The following is a 23,407-nucleotide window of genomic DNA, read 5'->3' as shown; positions in this document are numbered from 1 at the left end:
GTATACTTTAGGACTTATTTTTGTACTTCATAATTGTGTTGGGCATACTTTGCATGGAAGGAAAATTGACATGGTGATCTTTGTTTACATGAAAGTAGTATCGTGCTAGCTAGTAAGGGGTAGAGCTTTCCTTAATGTCATGCAAATGAGCAGCATTATGTGCCCGCCCTGCAGCCAGAGTAGCTGAGATGGAAAACTTTGAGGGCGATTTTCTCCCTTTTCTGTTTTAAGAAGTATGCACTTTCAAAAGGCCACACATTCTTCAAATATTGTCAGATCTCCACATGGAAGGCATCATTGGAAAGCTTAGAAACTGTACTTTCTGAATCTGTCAATAACTCAAAATGCCCCCGGGCCGACATGTGTCCCTGGATTCCGTGATCTGACACATATGTTGTTCTGCATTCAGTTCTAAATTCAATGAGACCGGTTTCAAGCAATTTGGATCGAATTTGAATTTTCACCCCATATGCCTACCTAAACACGTCTCGCTTTCACTGGAACTCCGGCCCACTTTCCTAACACTCGCGCAACTTTTGAATATCACTCAAGTACCAAATTACGTCTGAGGTCTTGAATGTACACAGTTAAAGTATTAAATCCTCAGAGTGTGTGCTTAACTCTACTCTGAATACACCTAGTAATATAATAGGCGTCCCAGACGTGCCTTCATATCGCATCTGTTCAACAGTTTACTTCTCCTTTTCTAAATACGCAACTTTAACTTTCTCAACCTTTTTTTTTTTAAATCATCATCAGTGCACACACTTTATGCCCTTAAGTTATAACGTCCTTTAGTTTTACATCTCCGTTCGTCTCGTAGCCTGTTAGTAGCTGCTCTGTGTCGTAGTGTGAGCAGCAGAGAGAGAGAGAGAGCGTACATATGTAATGTGTCCTCGCTTGTATGTTGAAAAGCTGTTTCTGTGAAAGCAGAACAGTGTAACGGTGCACTGGAGAGTCGGCAGCTAATAATATCTGCTGATGTTAATCCAATTAGAGTTGATTTAACACTTTACAGAGCATGATTTATAGAGGCGTTTATTGGTTTTCTGTAACGTAATCAGTTTGGAAACTTAATGCATTGTTTGGAAATGCATGTGTGACTGGAAGCAGGCAGAGAGCAACTTGTGCTCTGGGTTATTTGCAATGATACCCCCATTAATAACGCCAACTCTTGGCCTGTTAGCATTGTTTTTTTGTTTTTTTTCTTTTTCCTTTCCCAGGCTTTCTCTGATGCACGGGAACGGCACAACCTGACAATAATTTAATCTTGGGAGTCGATGGAAAATGAGCTATATTCACTCAGATTAGTGAGGACACGTCGTCTAGCCTCCTCGGCTGCATCCCAAATGATTGTGTGTGTGTGTGTGTGTGTGTGTGTGTGTGTGTGTGTGTGTTTTTTGTTTGGTTTTTTTTCTCCATCTTGTTGATTGTTTGGAGAGTTTGAGAGACTAACCCATACTAATGGAGGTTTCGAGACGGTGTGCTGATATAAGATCAGACACTGGTGATTAATCATGAACAAATATAGTCATCTTCTATTACTGACGGAGGGAAAAGCAGAGGTAAAGAGAAAATGAGCAACATGAACAAACATTCTGAGCTGGAGAACATTTTAGCATATTTGTATTCGATTAGCTTTATTTTCTTGAAGCATTCATAAACTGATGGTGTGTGTGTGTGTGTGTGTGTGTGTGTGTGTGTGTGTGTGTGTGTGTGTGTGTTTGTTTATACTACTGGGGACCAGATGTCCCCACAAGGATAGTAAAATCCAGAGGTGGACAGTAACGAAGTACATTTACTTGAGTACTGTACTTAAGTACACTTTTACTTGAGTATTTTTTTTTTTTTTGGGAAGTTTCTGACTTTAACTTCACTACATTTGAAAGACAAATATCGTACTTTTCACTCCACTACGTTTTTATCAAGGTCCTCGTTACTATGAAGCGGCATTGAAAGTGGATTTTTTTTCTTTTCTTTTCTAAAACGTGATTTTTTTTTTTTTCCCCCAGGTGACACTGAGACAGCCTGTCAGTAATCACTAGAGCAGGGGTGGGCAATTATTTTTTCCATGGGGCCAGATGAGAAACAGAAAATCTTGTGGAGGGCGGGACCAAAAGGCTGAACTAAATTCTGCATAATATTAATTGTATTTCTTTATATAAAGCGGTAAATAACATTGTTTTTACAAGCTGCTAAGACTGGTAAGAGTGTGGAAAAAACGAGGTTGCCTTACAAAAAATGTCATTTATTCAATCAAATTTCCCAAAACAATGGTTAACAAAATGTGAACGTTTGTACCTTTTTTCTTTCAGTCACATTCACACAATAAAGACATCACAATATTGTCTTTCTACTCCAAATATCAAGCAAGATAAGTACATCATATTATAATAATGATGCCCACATTTGTAGTCTAATCACCTCATTTGGTGTTTTTCGCCGGAGATCAGCTCCGGCGCCTGCTGGTGACGTCACACTATGTGATTGGCTGGACCGTTTGAAGGATGACGTCCAAGTTTGTGGTTGGTCTGGACAAATTACGGAAGTAGTTATCGCGGGATTAGGTTTCGTGGGATTTCATGTCATGTTCATGTCGCGCGCATTGCGTTTTTATTGAACACAATTTCAAAATAAAAGCAATGCACATTCAGTCCATGCATGAGGTAAAATTAGAAAATACGTTTATTTTGTAATTTCTAATTAACCTTACGCGGGCCGGTCAGAATGAACCAAAGGGCCGGATGCGGCCCGCGGGCCGTAAAATGCCCAGGTCTGCACTAGAGTCACGTCACGTTCATAGACTGTATAAAATCAAGTTCAGTGATTTCTCAGCAGCGTTATTTGAACAAAATCAGTCGATGGCAGAATGGAAGGAGGCTGTTCTTCTGGAGAACGCACGCACCCATGAACCCATGTTTCAGTTTTCTGAAAGGATTAAGGATTCATTTTGTTTTAAATGTTTGTTTGCTGAAAACGAACCGCATCACGGCCTACAAAAACTCGCCTGTCCAACCTGCGGGAGCATATTGAGGTCTGTAAACATTTTATTCCAAGAGAGAGCTTGTAATGAAGTTGTCTGTGCTTTTAGAGCTAGCGATAACGTTGCAAACGTAGCTATGCAGTCTGGTTAGTCAAATGACTTTCTATGGATTTGCCCGCCAAGTTGCCATCGCCTTGTCCACGGCTAACGTTAACACATAGCTAGTTAACTTGGACTCTGTTAGTTAGCATGTAAAATGGAGTTACGCTAACTTGAATAATGTTAACTTATCTGAAGTGCTTTCAGAAATGCTTTAGCATAATCTTGCCAAATAAACAGAATGTAGAAATCTTTCTTTTCTAGTAACGTTAGCTACCCAATATGATTTTGAGCTTGAAAAGAGTTTGCTAGCATGTCAGGTGGCGCGTCACTGACTAGCTAGCTTAACGTTAAACCACCATGATGGCACAGCATGCGTTCATTTTGTAAATCCTGTATGTTGTTTCAGAGGCGTTAGGTTTTGTAAGCGTTGTGGCAATAATACAACAATGCGTTGACAGAAAATGTATTTTTAAAAGCAAGTACTTCATGCCCCCCTTGAATGTCTCTACCAGTGTATTGACCAAATCAACAACTGGATGTCACAAAATTTTCTCCAGCTGAACACAGATAAAACAGAAGTAATTCTATTTGGGGAAAAAGATGAAAGACTCAGGATTACCACTATTCTTGACACAAAGGGGATTAAAACAAAAGAAATGGTTAAAAATCTTGGTGTTTTCATTGACAGCGAGCTAAACTTTGACAGTCACATGAAAGCAATCACTAAAACGGCATTTTATCACCTAAAAACATTTCCAAACTAAGAGGACTTATGTCAAAAAATGATCTGGAAAAACTTATACATGCCTTCATCTCTAGTAGGGTTGATTACTGCAATGGCCTTTTCACAGGCCTGACAAAAAAAAAAACGTCAAACGACTTCAGCTGGTTCAAAATGCAGCAGCTAGGGTTCTCACACGAACAAAAAGAACAGAGCACATTACTCCAATTCTAAGGTCCCTTCACTGGCTTCCAGTAAGCTACAGAATTGACGTTAAAGCATTGCTGCTGGTGTACAAATCTCTAAATGGTACAGGGCCCAATTACCTCTCTGATATGTTGCAGCGGCCTAACCCAATCAGATCTACCAGATCGCAGCAGCAAAATTTACTGGTAAAACCTGTTGTTAAAACAAAGTGTGGTGAAGCAGCTTTTAGCTACTATGCAGTACAGCTATGGAACCAACTCCCAGAGGACATCAAAAATGCTCCTGCTGTTGGCAGCTTCAAATCTAGACTAAAGACCAAGCTGTTCTCAGATGCTTTCTGCTAACTGATAAATATCGTCATCTTTACATGTTTTAAACTTTCTTAACTTTTACAGTCTCTGCATGTTTTAAACTTTACTTAACTTTTATTCTATTTTATTCTGCTGGTTTTTTTTTTTTACTGAACTTTTACTTCATTTTATTATTTTATTTCTACTATTGTTTAATTCTCATTTTTCTTCCCCATTTATTTTGTAATTTTATTTTCTATTGTTCACTGTTTTGCTTTTACTTCTGTAAAGCACATTGAACTGCCACTGTGTATGAAATGTGCTATATAAATCAACTTGCCTTGCCTTCAGTACTTAAGTAAAAAATTGACTGGACAACTTTCACTTGTATCGGAGTAACATTAGACCAGCGGGATCTGTACTTTGACTTAAGTAATGAAGTTGGGTACTTTGTCCACCTTTGGTAAAATCTGACAATTTCGACCTTGTGGGGATATTTGGATGGTCCCTATAAGGAAAGCACTGTTTGTTTTTAAACAAAATTTTAAAAAATAAAAGAGCCAAAAAGTTTCCTTTTCATTATTAAGGTTAGGGTTGAGGTGCAGACACAGCATTCATTAACTGCAATAATAATTGTCAATGGAAGGTCCTCACAGGGATAGTGAAACAAACGTGTGTGTGTGTGTGTGTGTGTGTGTTCTGTTTACAGTGACCCAATTGCAGACGACTTTAACCTCAGTGCAGGAGTTGTTGGTCCAGCAGCAGCAGATGATCCAGGAGCTGTCTCAGGAGCTGGCTAACTCTCATGTAAGGTTATGTTGCTCTTTCAAACACACACACTTCAGGAGTGGACAAATGACAAGTCTGGATGTCCAGGATGAGCAGATTTTGTATCATTTAAAACTCTCTCTTGCTCTCTCCTTCTTTATTTAGACTTAGGCCCTGTTTACATTATTTCAAATCAGCGGATCATCAGATTAACGTTTTTAAAACGATTCGCGTACACACACAGATAGCAGGAAGTGAAGTCCGTGCCGTTTTTCAGCAGTCGCGTCACATGACCAACGTGGCATGACCAACGCCAGCGAATCAGGAAGGTGGATGTCACGGTGACGTTGTCCAATGACGACGTCAGCTAGAGCTCAGCACTGCGTATCCTCGTTCCTCAATGTTTACACAGCACCGGATCAGATACGTACTGGGTTGAATACGTGGGCCCTGGCGGATTCAAATTGTTCCGCCTGTGGAGTCGTTTCCCGGCGTTTTAATGTGCACGGACAGTGCATCCGCGACGAAAACGATACGGATACGGTCTAATGTAAACACCACCTTAAATATGCCTCTGCTATCAAAAGGAACCCTGCGACACACATACAACACACAGTAAATAGAAACTAAAAAAAAACAAAACTACTACTAAAAAACAGTATTTAATTTGTTTTATCTGTATTTATTTGTAGTTAGCCAGTGGATAAGTAGTTTCAACCAAAAAAAAGCAACTAGTTTTTATCCACTTTTGGGTACAAAAGTCTGTATTAATGCACTTAACTAGCTAACTAGTTTGTGCACCCCTACTCATTGATGCGCTTTTCTGTATTTTGACCATTTTCTACACTGTAGAACAAAACTGAAGACATCAAAACTATGAAAGAACATGTAGAAAGTATATGGAAATATGTGGCGAACAAAAAACAATGTTGTTCATATTTTAGATTCTTCAAAGTAGCCAGCGTTTACCTCGATGACGCTTTACGCGCTATAATTAGCATTATCTTAACCAGCTTCACGAGGGAGTCACCTGGAACGCTTTTCAATTAACAGGTGCCTCGTCAAAAGCTAATTAGTGCAATTTCTTGCCTCCTTAATGCGTTTGAAACCATCAAACAGTAAATGATAAAAAGGCAGTAAATGGCCCTATTCCACAACTGTAGTAATCCAGATTATATCAAGAACCGCTCAACTAAGTAAAGAGAAACGACATCCATCATTACTTTGACATGAAGTGTCTTTTAGTTAATAAAAATAAAGATAAAACATTGAATTAGAAGGCGTGTCCAAACTTACTGTAGCTATCCATACGCTTTTACATTACATGAGCTACCACTTTTTAGTCAAGTCACTTAGGTTTCTAGGCAACCAAACCGTGTAACTGGGTAGCACACTGGAGCTTTCACTTGTTTAGTGAGCTAGCTAACGAATTTATAATTTGTCCATCCCTACGCACACGCGCACACACACCACGTGCACTCTTAAAAGAGAACTAAAGGCAAATTTTTTATTATCAAAATTCTGTTTATCTCATTTTAGTAGCCCCTTGGCAGCCACCCATAATTAATTGTAATGTGCTGGGCATATAGGACAAAAATAGGTCAAAATTGGGATATTTTGATAATCTTTCTCTAACTTGTTCAGAACTTTATATTTTTAATATTTGTATAGAAAAAAATAACTCTAGTAATCAAAAACATCCAAAGAAACACAAGGCAACAGGTCTTGTCAATGAGAACCTGTCTGTAAATATGAATTACTAGTACTTGAAAATGCAATGTACACCAAGGGTCCATTTATTTCAAGTAACTGGGTACCATTTTTATGATGGTCTTTGGTATGACCCGACCGTGAATAGAACTCACGATCTCCCAATCGAGAGCCGGACGTGCTAACCACTAGGCCAACTCAGGGTAATATGGTACTGTGAAGTAAAACTAATGTGCTATGTAAGGTACATAAAAGGAGGTGTTTATGACGAGTGGCGTACGTCATAAGGCACAGCAGTAAAAGATTTCATGACATACGTGACTCGTCCAAGGGCATTGAAGGGGTTAAATATATATGTTATTTACCAGCTGGGAGGTCCGTATCGTGAAATACCGTGACCGAGGTCTTGAAAGTACTGAGTGAGGCCCTCTGGGCCGAGGTCAGTATTCAAAGCCAAGGTCACGGTATTTCACCATACGGACCAACCTTAAGCTGGTAAATAATATATTTATTTTTTTTCCCTTCACCAAATTCTAACAGAAAACGAGAGCGCCCGAAAGAGAAAACCGAGCCGAGCCGCCATTTTGAATCCTCATTCATGGCTGTAATGTAAATTGCTTCCTCCTCGGTATACGAGTGCACTTCCATGGCAGGAAAAAAACTACATTTTGCCGCCTATGTAGTCCCCTATTTATACAAAATTGAGTCATTCAGGATTCAGCCATGTTTTTGCTCGGCGTTAGCAACAGTTAGAGGTTTTTAGCTTTCTCCTGAAATGTTTTCTTTTATTTCTTCTTCCTCAGGGTAGTAAAACTCGCTTTCGCTGTGAACACTGTCGTTATCGCTATCCATACTGTAAAATTAATGCTATTCTCCTGAGAAATGCTGGCAAAAATTTACAAGATTTTTGATAATATTATAAATAAATCTTATAAAGATAAATGTTGACAAAAATTGCTGCTAGGTTTGTTGTGAATGAGCGAGTCGCCAGAGGTCTGTAACCGGGGTCCATCCCGTAGGATACGGACTCGCTCGCCAGCCAATCAGAGCGCAGGATTTGATGGAAACCGCACTGCAAAAAAAAAAAGGAATTTATTTTTTTCGCGGCCCAAATCCTGCGCTCTGATTGGCTGGCGAGCAGGTCCGTATCCTACGGGACGGACCCCGGTTACGGACCTCTGGCGACTCGCTCGTTCACAACAAGCCTAGTAGCAACTTTTGTCAACATTTATCTTTTTTATAAGATTTATTTATACGATTTTTATCAAAAATCTTATAAATTTTTGCCAACATTTCTCAGCATAATAGCATTAATTTTCCAGCATGGATAGTGATAACGACAGTGTTCACAGCGAAAGCGAGTTTTACTACCCTGAGGAAGAAGAAATAAAAGAAAACATTTCAGGAGAAAGCTAAAAACCTCTAACTGTTGCTAACGCCGAGCAAAAACATGGCTGAATCCTGAATGACTCAATTTTGTATAAATAGGGGACTACATAGGCAGCAAAGCACTCCGTCAGTACTTTCAAGACCTCAGTCACGTTATTTCACGATACGGACCTCCCAGCTGGTAACTAACATATATATGCAGAGATGCCAACCACTATGAAATTTTCGTATTTTATACGATTTTCTGCCACTTTTGCACCACTACGACCAGTTAATTCGAAACTACGAATTTCGCAGTGATCGGAAAAAAAAATCAGTTCGTTCCGCATTTTTGTTTGTTACGTTGAACTCCGCCATGATCGAAGAAAATTCAGTCCGTTCTGCATTTTCGGAAGGATGAAATCCGCGGGAATCATTCAAAGCTTTTGTGATATGTCGTCGCTGATTGGTTGATATTCGCTTCCGGGTTTGAACTCGACCAATCAAAATTCGTGATAGTGCCATCCGACAATGGAGAAGCCGAGCAAGAATATATGGTTAGTTATAAAGTAAAAAAGGACAGATCTGAATTTTATTTTATTGAAATTGTTATAACCATTGCTACAAACCATACAAGCAGGTTTAATGATAATATGTAATATGCTTTAGATTAACAAAATCATGACACATGATGATATTAACAGTAGTTGTAAGTCCTCAGAAATGGTTCCAGTGCCAAAGCTAGATAAGGTTTGGGTTCAAACTTTCAGTTGACATATTCTTAAAACTACTTTGAATGAAATAAGTTTTCATGACTGTGATCTGGAATCAACTTAATAAAAAAAATTCAAAGTCTACAGTTGGAACCAAGAAAAAAATGTGATTTGGCATGAAATGACCTATGTCAGAAGTATATCGGTGAATAAAACACATTTCATAAGGATTGACTTGTCTAAGCTTCATATTTTTTTTTATATTTTGCAAAGTAACAAATGTACTCTATCACTGTGCATTCTATACTCATGAAAACATTACAATATATCGTATTGTGTGCATATGAATGCAGTTTGCAACCGAAAACTACAGATTCTTCGGCCCCGGACTACAAATCTGTTTATTGAAAGGTTGGCATCTCTGTATATGTATTTCTGACAGCTATTTTATCGCTGCTATAGCAAGTTATGAGTGTTTGAAATATGCTCTGTAATATATCAGTCCATATGTCAAAGCAATGGCCGTAAACGAGATTCGTCGAGACCTGTGCGAGGCATCGTAGGATGGAAGTAAAACGTACAGCGGGAATCAAAGTGACCGACATCTGCCAACGTTGTCAAAAGACGCGCGCGCCCTCTTTCGAATGCTGACGTAATCAAGCCGGAAGTTTTGTTTGTTTTGATAGCAGTCAGGAAAGTTTGAAAAAAGTAGGCAGTAATCGTCATTTAAACTCGTTTTTGTGCAATACTTCGTTTGGAAAACAGTTTTCAAAATGGCAGCACTGACACCTGGCTGACGCTTCACGTTTCGAAGTCTCGCACAAGTCTCGTGAAGATCGCGCGGATAAGCGACGCCTGCCGTGGACCAAACGAACTAAATTCAACACGGCTAAAAACCGAATAGGCCGATAAGTATCATATTTAATTGCAATTAGTTGCCAATACGAGTCGCGATATAAGGTTACTAAAACCGAAAACGTCATTGAATAACACGTTAATTAAGAAATAAAGCAAGTTTAAAAATCCCTTCAGTTCTCCTTTAAATATTGTGCTCCTTTTCAACAGTTCTGTGAACACCACCAAGTTCTCCTCTGTAAGTGGATTTTCTTGATTTGAGTCATCACCTTCATTATGCCAGTGTTGCGCTACAAATGACATTCTCCAAACAAACTAATGCAAGGAATCCATAGGAGTTCTATGAATACAGACTCCATCATTTACTGTAGGATTGATAGAGGAAGAGTTAACATGAGAGAGAGAGAGAGAGAGAGAGAGTCACATCTCGAGAGAATCCAGCAGTCTCGTGGAAGAAAAGGTTACGTTTCTTACCGTAGTCTTTGCACCAATATATGATGAATAGTAAAGAGTCCTGATTCTGGTAGTGTGAATAAAACTAGATTTTCATTTCCTAAAGGAACTGCACAGTGCTTGCGAGCAGCGGAGAGAGCTGGAGGGATTAAATAAGGAAAGCAATGATGAAAAGAGGAAAGAAGGGGAATTGAAGAAGAGGAAGATGAGAAACGAGTAATGAATTGGATGGAGAGAAGAGGAGTAATAAAAACAAAAGGAACGGAGCACTGAAGAGGAAGACAGGGATGGTGGAGAAAAATGTGAGAAACGATAGGAATTAGATCGGGGGGGGGGAAACAAAGAAAAATATACAGCGTGATGTACACAGGTCTCTGCAGAAATCGAAAGAAGGAAGGAGAGAAACACAAAAACACGGTACAGGAGTTGTGAGAAAGTAATGGTGTAAGGGAGAGAAGGGAGGCCTGAAGGTGTGCACCTGGACTGCATGTGTGAGTAAAGCAGAGCTGCTGATTGGTCGACTGGGAAAGTCCTTTGTGACATTTATCTAAACCAAAAATAAATTCTCACTGAAGAGATCTTCTAAACTACTCCTTCTGCTCCTCCTCATACTCTTACTACTACTCCTACTGCCATTCCTCCTGTCACTCCTCCTCCTACTCTTACTACCACTCCTACTGCTGCTCCTCCTCTTACTACTACTTCTGCTGCTACTCCTCCTACTGTCACTCCTCCTCCTGCTCCTCCTCATACTCTTACTACTACTCCTACTGCCATTCCTCCTGTCACTCCTCCTCCTACTCTTACTACCACTCCTACTGCTGCTCCTCCTCTTACTACTACTTCTGCTGCTACTCCTCCTACTGTCACTCCTCCTCCTGCTCCTCCTCATACTCTTACTACTACTCCTACTGCCATTCCTCCTGTCACTCCTCCTCCTACTCTTACTACCACTCCTACTGCTGCTCCTCCTCTTACTACTACTTCTGCTGCTACTCCTCCTACTGTCACTCCTCCTCCTGCTACTCCTCATACTACTATTCCTACTGCCACTCCTCCTCGTACTGCCACTCCTACTGCTGCTTCTACTCTTACTACTACTCCTACTGCCACTCCTACTGCTGCTACTCCTCTTCCTACTACTCCTACTGTCACTACTTCTCCTACTGCCACTCCTACTGCTGCTACTCCTCTCCCTACTACTTCTACTGTCACTACTTCTCCTACTGCCACTCCTACTGCTGCTACTCCTCTCCCTACTACTTCTACTGTCACTACTTCTCCTACTGCCACTCCTACTGCTCCTACTGTCACGCCTCCTCCTGCTACTCCTCATACTACTATTCCTACTGCCACTCCTCCTCCTCCTCGTACTGCCACTCCTACTGCTGCTTCTACTCTTACTACTACTCCTACTGCTGCTTCTACTCTTACTACTACTCCTACTGCCACTCCTACTGCTGCTACTCCTCTCCCTACTACTTCTACTGTCACTACTTCTCCTACTGCCACTCCTACTGCTCCTACTGTCACTCCTCCTCCTCTTACTACTACTCCTACTGCCATTGCTGCTGCTGCTACTCCTCCTACTACTCCTCATACTCTTACTACTACTCCTACTGCCATTCTAACTCCTACTGCCACTCCTCCATACTCTTAGTACTACTGCTACTCCTCCTCATACTCTTGCTACTCCTACTCTTCCTGCTACTCCTCCTACTCCTAGTCCTACTGCTAATCCTCCTGTTCTTACTACCACTGCTACTCCTACTCTTCCTGCTATTCCTCCTACTCCTAGTCCTACTGCTGCTAATCCTATTCCTACTACTGCTGCTACTCCTACTATTTCAACTGCTACTCCTATTCCTACTACTACGGTACTCCTACTACTGCTGCTAGTCCTGCTGCTATTCCTACTATTACTGTTACTCCTACTATTCCGACTGCTACTCCTACTCTTCCTGCTACTCATCCTACTCCTAGTCCTACTGCTGCTCCTCCTATTCCTAGTCCTACTGCTACTTCTACTGCTACTCCTCCTCATTCCACTGCTCCTCCTACTGCTACGCCTCCTAATCCTACTGCTGCTGCTCCTCCTATTGCTACTTCTACTGCTACTCCTGCTAAAACTGATAGTACTAATAATATTCATTCATTCCTCTTCAGTAACTGCTTTATCCTGTTCAGGGTCACTGTGAATCTGGAGTCTATCCTTGGAACCTTGGGTGTGAGGTGGGAATCCACCCTGGATGGGATGCCAGTCCATCACAGTGTAACGTGGACCTATCCATTCACACCCTCGTACACACCTACGGCCAATTTAGCATAGCCATTCACCATGCTGGGCGGCACGGTGGTGTAGTGGTTAGCGCTGTCGCCTCACAGCAAGAAGGTCCGGGTTCGAGCCCCGGGGCCGGCGAGGGCCTTTCTGTGCGGAGTTTGCATGTTCTCCCCGTGTCCGCGTGGGTTTCCTCTGGGTGCTCCGGTTTCCCCCACAGTCCAAAGACATGCAGGTTAGGTTATCTGGTGACTCTAAATTGAGCGTAGGTGTGAATGTGAGTGTGAATGGTTGTCTGTGTCTATGTGTCAGCCCTGTGATGACCTGGCGACTTGTCCAGGGTGTACCCCGCCTTTCGCCCGTAGTCAGCTGGGATAGGCTCCAGCTTGCCTGCGACCCTGTAGAACAGGATAAAGCGGCTAGAGATAATGTGATGTGTGTGTGATGTGATTCACCATGCTAGCCTGCTTTTGCAGAGGTGGGAGAAAACCCAAGAACTAGGAGGAAGCCCACGCGGACAATAACTTGAGCTCAGGATCGACATGGGGACCCCGTAGCAGTGAGGTGGCTTAATAATGCTGCATAATAATAATAATAAATAGTAGTAGTTACAGTAGTAGTATGAGGCAGTGTGAACTATGAGTGCTGTAGTAAGGTTCCGCGTTGGCGTTGCATGTTTGTGGTTTTCCTCTCTCTCTCTCTCTCTCTCTCTCTCTCTCTCTCTCTCTCTCTCTCTCTCTCTCTCTCAAGGTGAACAGGCCAGTTTAAGCTTAAACCAACACACGGCATTTTCCAGTGCCGTAAAGATGGATGCTCGGCCCTGAAGAAGATATTAAGCTCGACATGGCTCATATGCTGCTAAATTGAGAACGTGTCCATAACAAGGCCGCTAAAGAGCATCAGCAGAAGGCTAAAGCAAGTCTGTCAGGGACAGCAGCAGGACCCAGCAAGCCACCTCTCCATGTCCTCATTACATCTCTATTTTCTCTAGATAAAAGACTTTTAAAGCCAGCCAAACGGCGACGCAGGTCATGCATGTTTAAGATCACATTTACACACACTCTGAGCTGATGGACTCCTACTAGGTACTGTACCGCTCCGTTCTACGTGCAGAATGACTTTCAGTATCCGCACTGATGGCCTGCCTGAGGGGATCTCCTGTGCCTTTTCTTTATCACACACTAATTTAATGCGTCCTGATGGCATAATGTTCCAGTAAAAACATCTCATCATGACCGTGTATGCCTCTCAACTTTTTTCAGAACATGTGCTTTCACTCCATAAAGTCTCGTACTCGTCCGAGGAGAAAGGAGGAAGCTGGCGTCAGGCGCGCGTTGCCTATTAGAACCAAATCTTCACACCTCAGAATGTGAAACTGTACTCGCATTGTATCTCACGATGCTACGATAAATCATCCTATAACATGCAAGCTTGAACAAGAAAGCTCTTTGGTATCACAACTGAAGTGATTTTTTATGTCCACAGCTTGTTAAGCACATGGGTGTTTGACTGCAGCATCTGGAACCCACAGGAAAACATCTGCGTACGCATCTGGTGCTGTGCGAACTTGAATGAAGGAGGGGGGGAGAAAAAACCCCGGCATTCATAAAAATTTCTACCATTGTTCCTGCATTTCTTTTCTACAGACTTGGCAAAGTGCTCAGAAGCTGTGCAAGAGGCTCTGAAGCTCTGACATCCATCTCCTTAATGCACCTTCAGACAGCACGAACAGCAGCCAGCCAAAGCGAAAGGGAGCTAAAGATTCCTCTTAAAATGTAAATTGAATTAAAAAGCGTTGCCATCATTTGCCATGAGTGCCTTGTTGGAAGAGCGAGTGTATAAAAAGTGTATTTCACATCAAAACATCCATTAAACAAACCATAAACTCGACTTTATAGCCGAAGTCTCGATCTTTACGTTTTCTTCAGAGAGAAGCAGGACCTGTTGTCTCCAGCCATGAGGGGAAATTGTGAAAATTGTTTTCAGGTCCGGAGCGTGTGATTAAAAACACATGCCAAGCCGCTGAGCTAGTTATCATTTTCAGTTTGCGGTTTTCTGGGCAGCCTTTCTGGGTTTCTCTAAACTGAGCGTAATGCGCCAGGCTTGGCAATTAAGGCTCTTTAACACGGAAATGTGTGTTTAACCCAAAACACATGGCAACTCCCGTTCCTTCAGCTGCTAAGCAAACATTTCGTATGGCCTCAACCACTGAATTACAGTGTGCGCTGTCTTGTTAGCTGCCTGGGTGTTTTTCACAGTATTCGAGTGCTGTGTAATAATAATGGGCCAAAAATAATTTTGAGCTTGTGCCTTTGCAGAAGATGTTTGCTGTCTAAAGTCCTATTCAAATTGGCTTTTTTTTTTTTAAACCTTCTAATTTTACTTTCAATAAAATGACAACCAGTAAGAACTAATAACCTCAGGGTTTTTATATACACACACACTATCGTTCAAAAGTTTGGGGTCACTTTGAAATGTCGTTATTTTTGAAAGAAAAGCACTGTTCTTTTCAATGATGATCACTTTAAACTAATCAGAAATCCACTCTATACATTGCTAATGTGGTAAATGACTATTCTAGCTGCAAATGTCTGGTTTTTGGTGCAATATCTCCATAGGTGTATAGAGGCCCATTTCCAGCAACTCTCACTCCAGTGTTCTAATGGTACAATGTGTTTGCTCATTGCCTCAGAAGGCTAATGGATGATTAGAAAACCCTTGTACAATCATGTTAGCACAGCTGAAAACAGTTGAGCTCTTTAGAGAAGCTATAAAACTGACCTTCCTTTGAGCAGATTGAGTTTCTGGAGCATCACATTTGTGGGGTCGATTAAATGCTCAAAATGGCCAGAAAAATGTCTTGACTATATTTTCTATTCATTTTACAACTTATGGTGGGAAATAAAAGTGTGACTTTTCATGGAAAACACTAAATTGTCTGGGTGACCCCAAACTTTTGAACGGTAGTATGTGTGTGCATATATATAATATAAATAAATTACATATTACACACACAGTACTGTGCACGTGTGAAGAAATGCTGTAGACCAAAAAATGGCCTAAAAATAATGAAATGTTTCAACATTTAAAAAAAAAAAAAAACCCAAAAACATGATAAATAGCAGTCAAGTTTATTTGTATAGCGCTTTTAACAATAAACATTGTCGCAAAGCAGTTTTACGGAATTTGAATGGCTTTAAACATCAGTTAATTTTATCCCTAATCTATCCCCAATGAGCAAGCCTGTGGTGACGGTGGCAAGGAAAAACTCCCTCAGACGACATGAGGAAGAAACCTCGAGAGGAACCAGACTCAAAAGGGAACCCATCCTCATTTGGGCGACAACAGACAACATGACTATAACATTAACAGTTCTAACTGTTTTCGTTGATGTTATAAACTCTTCATTGATGGAAACTTGAGTGCTAAACTGTTCATGACAACTGCAGTCCTGAAGTTAGCAAGTCGACTGTAGTCCTCAGCCATAAAAGCATTACTGTAAGCGTCCAGAGCGTCTTCCAAGCGTGACTTTCAACTGTCCACATGGGGCCGTCCTCTACAGGAGCGATGTGATGAGACTCTGACCAGACGTAGGGCGTCAGGATGGATCAGGCAGGTCTGAGGAGCAGAAGAGGTCAGCATCTCGAAGAAGCAGTAAGCCATAATAAATGAAAGTTGATATTTGGTGTGAGACGACCCTTTGCTTTTAAAATAAAAATAGTCTCAGGTACAACGAGTGCAGTTTTATGTGGAAATGAGCTGCAGGTTTTACTGAGCATCTTACAGAACCAGCCGCAGTTTTTCTGGACACTTTGACTCACACTCGCTGCTTCATTTTGCACCAAAGCCCAGTAGTCCCCATTTGTGTTTTTATCCCCTGCTGGCTGAAAGGCCCGAAGGGGGATCATGTCGTGGTGATGTCTGTCCGTCCGTCCCAGGAAGGGTGCTGACCTTCTGAAATCAACTCCTCTCACAATTTTTGGAAGAATTTCACAAAACTTGGCAGGATTTTGTTATATTTCGGTAATAAACATATTGCAATTTTGTTAAATTTGTTCACATTTTACCAGAGTTACAGCCCTTGGTTAACGAAATTATACTTTGACAATTTCATGAGTGCGTTTTCCTTCTGAAATCAACTCCTCTCACAATTTTTGGAGGAATTTCACGGCACTTGACGAGGCATTTTTTTTTTTTTTTTTAATCCCCTGCTCGCTGAAAGGCCCAAAGGGATATTCTGTCATGGTGATGTCCGTCCGTCCCGGGAAGGGTACTCACCTTCTGAAATCAACTCCTCTCACAATTTTTGGAAGAATTTCACAAAACTTGACAGGATTCTTTGTTATATGTCGGTAATACACCTATTGCAATTTCGTTCAATTCAGTCGCATTTTACCAGAGTTATAGCCCTTGATTACCAAACTTGTACTTTTGACAATTTCATGAGGGTGTATTAAGCACTTTTATAGCATAGATATAGTTGCCAGCAGGGGATATTGTGCTCTCAGAGCACTCTTGTCTTTTTTTTTAATCTGAAAAGTGGTCTTATGTAATATGCTGCTCCAATACAAACTTGTTTCATGTTACCGCATTTGGGATACTGTAGTCCGTTACTACTGGGTATTACTAATGGTCTCCGTGATAAACTTGAGAAAGCCAATTGTTTTGGTCTTGAATCTCTTTTCAAACTGCCTTTTTATCAAGCCTGTGGTCCGAACCACATAAAAGAACTCTTTCCAAGACAACAAAACCATTATAATTTAAGCGAGGGTAACCTCAGACTAGCACAACCCAGGGTTCTAATGAGGCCTTCTCAGCATATCAGGCTGATACGCAATGTTTCCTTACCGCTACGCCTACAATATTGCCGACACGCCTGTAAAAGTTTCCGCTACGCTAATAAAAAGACTTGTCAATCTTGAAAATGTGGTCTTTTGTTTAATTTTCTCGTTATCGCGACACAGCGATGACCGCGCACCGCCATGTGAATGTTCTACATTCGGACATACTCCACTCCCTGGTCACGTAAGCGCTCGGTGCACACCGGCGCTTTAAGGGGGGGGGGGGCTCAAGCCCCTGGGCCACAGCCAATCAGGGGCCTCGTAAAGGGGCCTTGTAATATTAATAAAATAATAAGCTGCCGGAATCGTGGGCCTACATTATGAAATAAATGAGCGCACAGTAGCCTGCTGTAAGAGACATGGTGGATGTGGTTCGCGAAACGAACACCCACAACTGTACCAGAATAAAATGTAACAAAATGTAACATCACGCATGAAAGCGCGCCAAAGACTGCAGACTACTGAGACACAAATTTAGAGGCTTTGAAAGATGAAGCGTTCACATGTTAGCGGGGCGCATAAAAGGAAAAATATTGTTGCAAGTGGTATTTCGATGCAGTCATGTCAAAAAGGCAGTTGAATGCAGGGTCTTATTCAAGGAGAAGGAAGACTTGCATGATGCTTGAACATAGATCGGTAAAATAGACCCTAGTAGGACTTGGTTTCGTGTATTTCGGTCTGTAGAGTTATGAGTTTGGCCGCTGTCCATGGTGTTTACGTTTCATGTGGCCGCCGAGCCAAGTACCTTGACTTGCAGTGAATGTTTGTTTTCATGCCGCCGAGCTATTTTTATGTATTTTATTTTTTAAAAGGACTTGTCTGTAGGTGTGTGTGTTTTATGTTTACAACACATAGGTCTACATTATAGCTCACGCGCGCTTGTGTGGTTATCTCTGGCCATGCCCCTGCGTGAAAGTTACGCAGTATCACTGTCCTGTCCGTGGTAATAATCAGAACCGGCTCTGTAATGATAATGCGCGCGTTCTTCTCTCCCTCTGTGGTCGGATGTGTTGAGCGATGTGAGCGTGGGCCTTGCGCAGCTACGCTGAGCCAAACGTAACCCATCGTAGGCTTCGAGGCTAATTACGTGCTTACACTGTAAATGCTTGACACGTATTGCAAATAAAATAAGAGTGTTTTCCTGGCCAACGGTAAGGGTAGGGTTGACAGGTAGCCCATGAGGGGCCTCAAAAAACCCAGTAGCCCCTGGGCCACGGGTGTTGATAAAGCGCCCCTGTCGGTGCATAGCTGCCTGACTAGTTCCATGTGGAGACCGTCATTAATCATGCTAGTCCGATTTACCTCCTTCTTTATGCTGTGTTCGCAGCAAAGTGCCATCCGTGTTAAGAGGCGCTTACGCGCCATGCATATTACATTACGCACCAGTCCCCGAGTTAGATCTGGATAGTGGTGGATTCTATTGTATTGTAATTGAATGGCAAGTCCAGTCAAATACAATCACAGCAACTTTTGGCAAAAAAAAAAAAAATCTCAATATTACCAAAAAAGAGTGACTTTCAGTGAGGTCTGAAAGTGCCAGGAAATGCACTAGAATGCATTAGAGGTCTGCGCGGGACAGAATTTTCAGTCCTGCTCCCGCATTGTGCAGTCCCGCTCCTGCCCGCTCCCGCAAACAATTATGATTTTCAGTCCCGCTCCCGCCTGCGCCTGCCATATTTTGTCCCGCCCGCAAATCCCGCATGATGCAGACGTTCGCGTTATTTCTCACGAAAGTTCTTGTCATTGTTCATGTCATCATCAACAGCTCTTCTAAATTTGAGTGCCCTATCATCTACATGACGTGACACAGTTGTTGGATGGGGCAGAATATCTCGCACATCGAATTTGCCTATTGTGGCTGCCGTGTCAACTAAGTGTTGGGCTAACTGAACTATTCCCCGACCAGCGATGCTGTCATACGGGCGGAGGTCCGCAGCAACAAAATCAACGCATTTCTCCATGGTCTTTGCCTTCAACGCATCTGTCACTTTTGCGTTGTTCCCTCTGAACTCCAACAATTTTGTCCTTTTAACACAGTACATACATGGCGATTCAGGCCTGATGTACCTGATTTATGGCCGTTGTATGTCAGAACCTTTTGGCACTTATCACAACAAGCAAAGGGCAGCTGATTTCCCTCTGCGTCGTACACGAGTGAGAACGACTTCCAAATGTCTGATTTCAGGACTCTTGACTTTTTAACGGTAAATGTACCCCTTTTTAAAGCAGCACTTACTTCTGAAGCACCGTGAGCTTCACTAGAGGAGCTCTGCTCTTCTGCCATGATCGGAGATCTCAAACACGGAAGAGCGGAAAGGAATCGGAAACGTACGCGAGATTAGACCACATCCGCAAATTTAGGCATCTTAAAATGTTTTTATTAATGCCAAATAAAATATCCAGCACAAATTATATATGATAGACATAAATTAATAATTTATAAATTTTATTTTAAACACGTTTTTAGTTAGCGGGACTGCAGCTTATCACCGCTCCCGCATTGTGCACTCCCCCTCTCGCCCGCACCCGCAATGAGCTTTCAAAATTTGTCCCGCGCCGCACTGCTTTGCGCCGGGTCCCGCGGGACTCCTGCGGGAGTGCAGGGCTCTAGAATGCATCTCCGAGAATGTAGAACCTGTGAGCTTTCAGGGGCGTAAGGTGGCCCCTGAAGCCCGGGCCATTATGACTGGTGCCACTACGCTGATATTTTGGTCTAGTTAGAACCCTGCGACCAACACTGAACAGCAAACGCACTCTTGGATCATTTACTTATCTGATGACTGGTATGTGGAACGATCTCCCTACAGAACTCGGACATCCTGATTCTCTAATCAAGTTTAAAAGTGCTGTAAAGAAAATGAGTCTTACTAGTAGCACACTGTGCAAATGTAATATTTGTGATCGATAGAGTTAACTTGCATTTAGTTATATTTTCGACTTAACGATTTTTTTTATTTAATATTAGCGACGTCTTTATAGAAAACCTCATTTGTATCATGATGTACAGTATATTTGATATTCATCTGTTATAGTAGTTTTTTTTTTATTCAAGTCTTTTATTAGTTCAGATGTATTTGTTATGAGTCTTTGACTCATTGTATATATTGATGATAAAGCCATAAGTGAGGGGTTTTTTTTGTTTGTTTGTTTCTGTTTTTTTTTTTTTAAATACCCCTGCTTCGGGGGGGTGTATACTGGTATACCTCCGTCCATCTGTCTGTATCTCCTTCCATCAGAAACGCCCTTTTTCTCAGCAACCACAAATAATAGCCACTTGGTACCGAGCTTCAGCTTGGGGTTCTATACCGTGTATACCGTTTTCAGGTCTGTCGCACATCGACTTCCTGTTTACCAACTGAATGTACTTATGAAACATATAGCGTGTATTTACAGAATTTTCATAACACTTCTCTCAGCAACTACAAATCACAACTGCTTGATATTTGGTACTGAGCTTCAGCTTGGGGTTCTATACCATGTATACCGTTTTCAGGTCTGTCGCGCATCGACTTCACGTATTTACTAAACGTACACGGTGGATTTTGACGCTATTTCAGGAAGCAAAATGCTATTTCAGAATGACAGTTTACCAGGATGCTGTTTGAAATCCCTGGGGAGAGACACGGCTCTTTACTTACTTGTTTCAGGGTTCATTATTTGTTGAAGTCAACATTCATAATAAATTCCTTCGATTGCTTGCATTCTGATATAAGTGAGAGCGGGGGGGATACGCAAGTGAGCAGTAGCTCACAGTTGATCTTTTTTTTTTTTTCTTTTTTTTTTTTTATGCCTCCGCCACCGTAAGGTGCAGGAGGCATTATGTTTTTGGGTTGTCCGTGCGTGTGTGCGTCCCGAAACCTTGTGAACGCGATATCTCAAAGGCTAATGAAAGGAATTTCACCAAACTTTCACCATTTGTGCGCTTTGGGACAAACATGACCTGATTAAATTTTGAGATCAAAAGGTCTAAGGTCAAATGTCTGTCCGAAAACCTTGTGAACACAATATCTCCAAGGCAGATCAAAGGAATTTCACCAAGCTTTCACCATTTGTGCATTTCGGGACAAAGATAAACTGATTAGATTTTGAGATCAAAAGGTCTAAGGTCAAGGTCACTGTGAGGTCAAATGTCTGTCCGAAAACCTTGTGAACACAATATCTCCAAGGCTAATACAAGTCATTTCACCTGGTCATGATTACTGTGAGGTCAAATGTCCATCCCCAAATCACAACTTAATAAGGCGTGTAGTCTACCGGGCGGAGGCGTCCCCATCGACGCCGTTGGCGTCGAGTTCTATCTAGTTTCTGTAACATTTAATTTTGTGCTGGAAAACAAGCGTTTGGAATTTTTAAAATGTTTTTGTGTTGTTGACTCGATAATGTAGAAGCCATAAAATGGAAATCTATAATAAAGTTTGTATGGGGGAAAAAAAATAGGGTGCCTAAGACTTTTGCACAGCACTGTAAATCCCATCCAAACTGACATTTTGGTTAAGATTCCGTAATATCCTGTCGGGAGGGGGAAGAGTCCATGACGTGTTCTTGTCTCTTACAGTATATCCTACTATAAGCAAACCAATTCCAAATACTGGTTGAGTTTAAAGTGTAGAACACTCACTTATAGCCTGCGTTTACTGTAGTTTTTGACGAACAGGTGTGGCCTTTCTGCTCTTGGAGCCTATCTGCTTCATAGTCTGTGCATTCTGAGATGCTTTTCTGTTCACTGTGGTTGTAAAGAGTGGTTATTCAATTTACCGTGGCCTTCCTGTCAGCTGGAACCTGTCCTGTCTGTCCTCTGAGCTCTCTCTCTCTCTCTCTCATTGACAAGGCATTTCGGTCTGCAGAAATGTATCGAAGCGGATACTCGAACCAACAGTCAGCGTGTTGATGTGAACATTAAAGTGCTGATGACACGTTTTTGACATCTTTGGTGATGTTTTATAACATAAGTAATTCCCGATGATCCATATATTAATTCATGAAGGCGCCTATTTTACAAGTTATGATGATAAACGCGGCTATTTGGGCAAATTTGACGGGTCTGCAGCACCCAGGAGACGGAGGAGGAGGAGGAGCTATATGACGTCAGCGAAAGAACCTTCCTCCTAACTTACCAGTTTGTTGTTGATGCGAGAGGTGTTCAGTTTATCATTATTAGTATTTTTATTAGACATTATTATACATTATTATATATATAGTTATTATGCCTTCGCGTTGTGTTGCCGGCTTTTGCTCCAAAACCTACAAGGATGGGGTAAGTTTATTCAAGTTTCCCAGAGATCCCGAGCTGCATGCGAAGTGGGTGAAGCAAGTCAGGCGCACTCGTGACAAGTGGGAGCCCTCACCAACATCGGTCCTGTGCTCTGAACACTTCGATTTGGATTGTTTTGACACCCTTCCCAGCTTAAAAGAATCTCTTGGGTGTTCAGTTCAGCACAAACGTGTTACTACCATCAGCAGTGCCTACACAGTGTTGCCAGATTGGGAGGTTTCCCGCCCAGTTGGGCGGTTTCAAGTGCATTTTGGTGGATTTTGAACATATTTTGGGCTGGAAAACGTCAGCAGTATCTGTTGCCAGATACCGCTGAAGTTTTCCAGCCCAAAATATGTTCAAAACCCACCAAAATGCACTTGAAACCGCCCAACTGGGTGGGAAACCTCCCAATCTGGCAACACTGCCAGTATTCCAGAGGGGGTGTACTAGTAGCTATGCCGGATCCAAAGACAGTCCTCCTGTCAGAACATGTGTTGTGAAACGACATAAGATAAAGGTACGTAGAGCTATAGATTCTACATGATAATCATAAATGTAATCAAAGTCGGCGTGATATCAGTCATGTATTTGCTTGTGAAAGCTTGCGGCTTTCATGTAACTGCCGCCTAGCAACGAGAGGCAAAGGGTAAAGAGGGTAGGCTATCATAGATTCTATTCGGAAGAGATCAACACAATTCTAGACTCCCAGAAGAGGAAGAGCTAGCAGTAGAGAGTTCACCGGCGTTTTCATGCGCCATTTCCATTGAGTAGAACCAGAGTAGAACAGCCAGTGAACCGCAGCGTGTTCTTCCGCTGACGTCACAACATGGCCGCGAGCCACGGACCCAGTTTTCTTGCGCTGTG

At 41.9% G+C, this 23,407-nt stretch overlaps 2 protein-coding genes across 2 annotated transcripts in view; both read left to right on the top strand.

Annotated features, from left to right (window-relative positions):
- pex14 (peroxisomal biogenesis factor 14) overlaps positions 1-23,407 on the top strand; it is a 315,467-nt gene that overhangs the window by 257,504 nt on the left and 34,556 nt on the right. The window contains exon 7 of the mRNA XM_060938413.1: positions 5,013-5,110. Within this exon, the coding sequence (XP_060794396.1) occupies positions 5,013-5,110 (98 nt within the window). The remainder of the gene's footprint in view (positions 1-5,012; positions 5,111-23,407) is intronic.
- Positions 10,757-12,621, top strand: LOC132897127 (mucin-2-like; the record flags this gene model as incomplete). Its single annotated transcript, XM_060938508.1, has 1 exon — positions 10,757-12,621. A coding segment is annotated over one exon (1,074 nt), but the record flags the coding sequence as incomplete, so codon positions are not given.

The sequence above is a fragment of the Neoarius graeffei genome, chromosome 13 (assembly GCF_027579695.1).
Source record: "Neoarius graeffei isolate fNeoGra1 chromosome 13, fNeoGra1.pri, whole genome shotgun sequence".
Taxonomy (NCBI): Eukaryota; Metazoa; Chordata; class Actinopteri; order Siluriformes; family Ariidae; genus Neoarius; species Neoarius graeffei.
The sequence above is the reverse complement of the archived record's forward strand: the minus strand, read 5'-3'. Positions and strand labels throughout refer to the sequence as shown.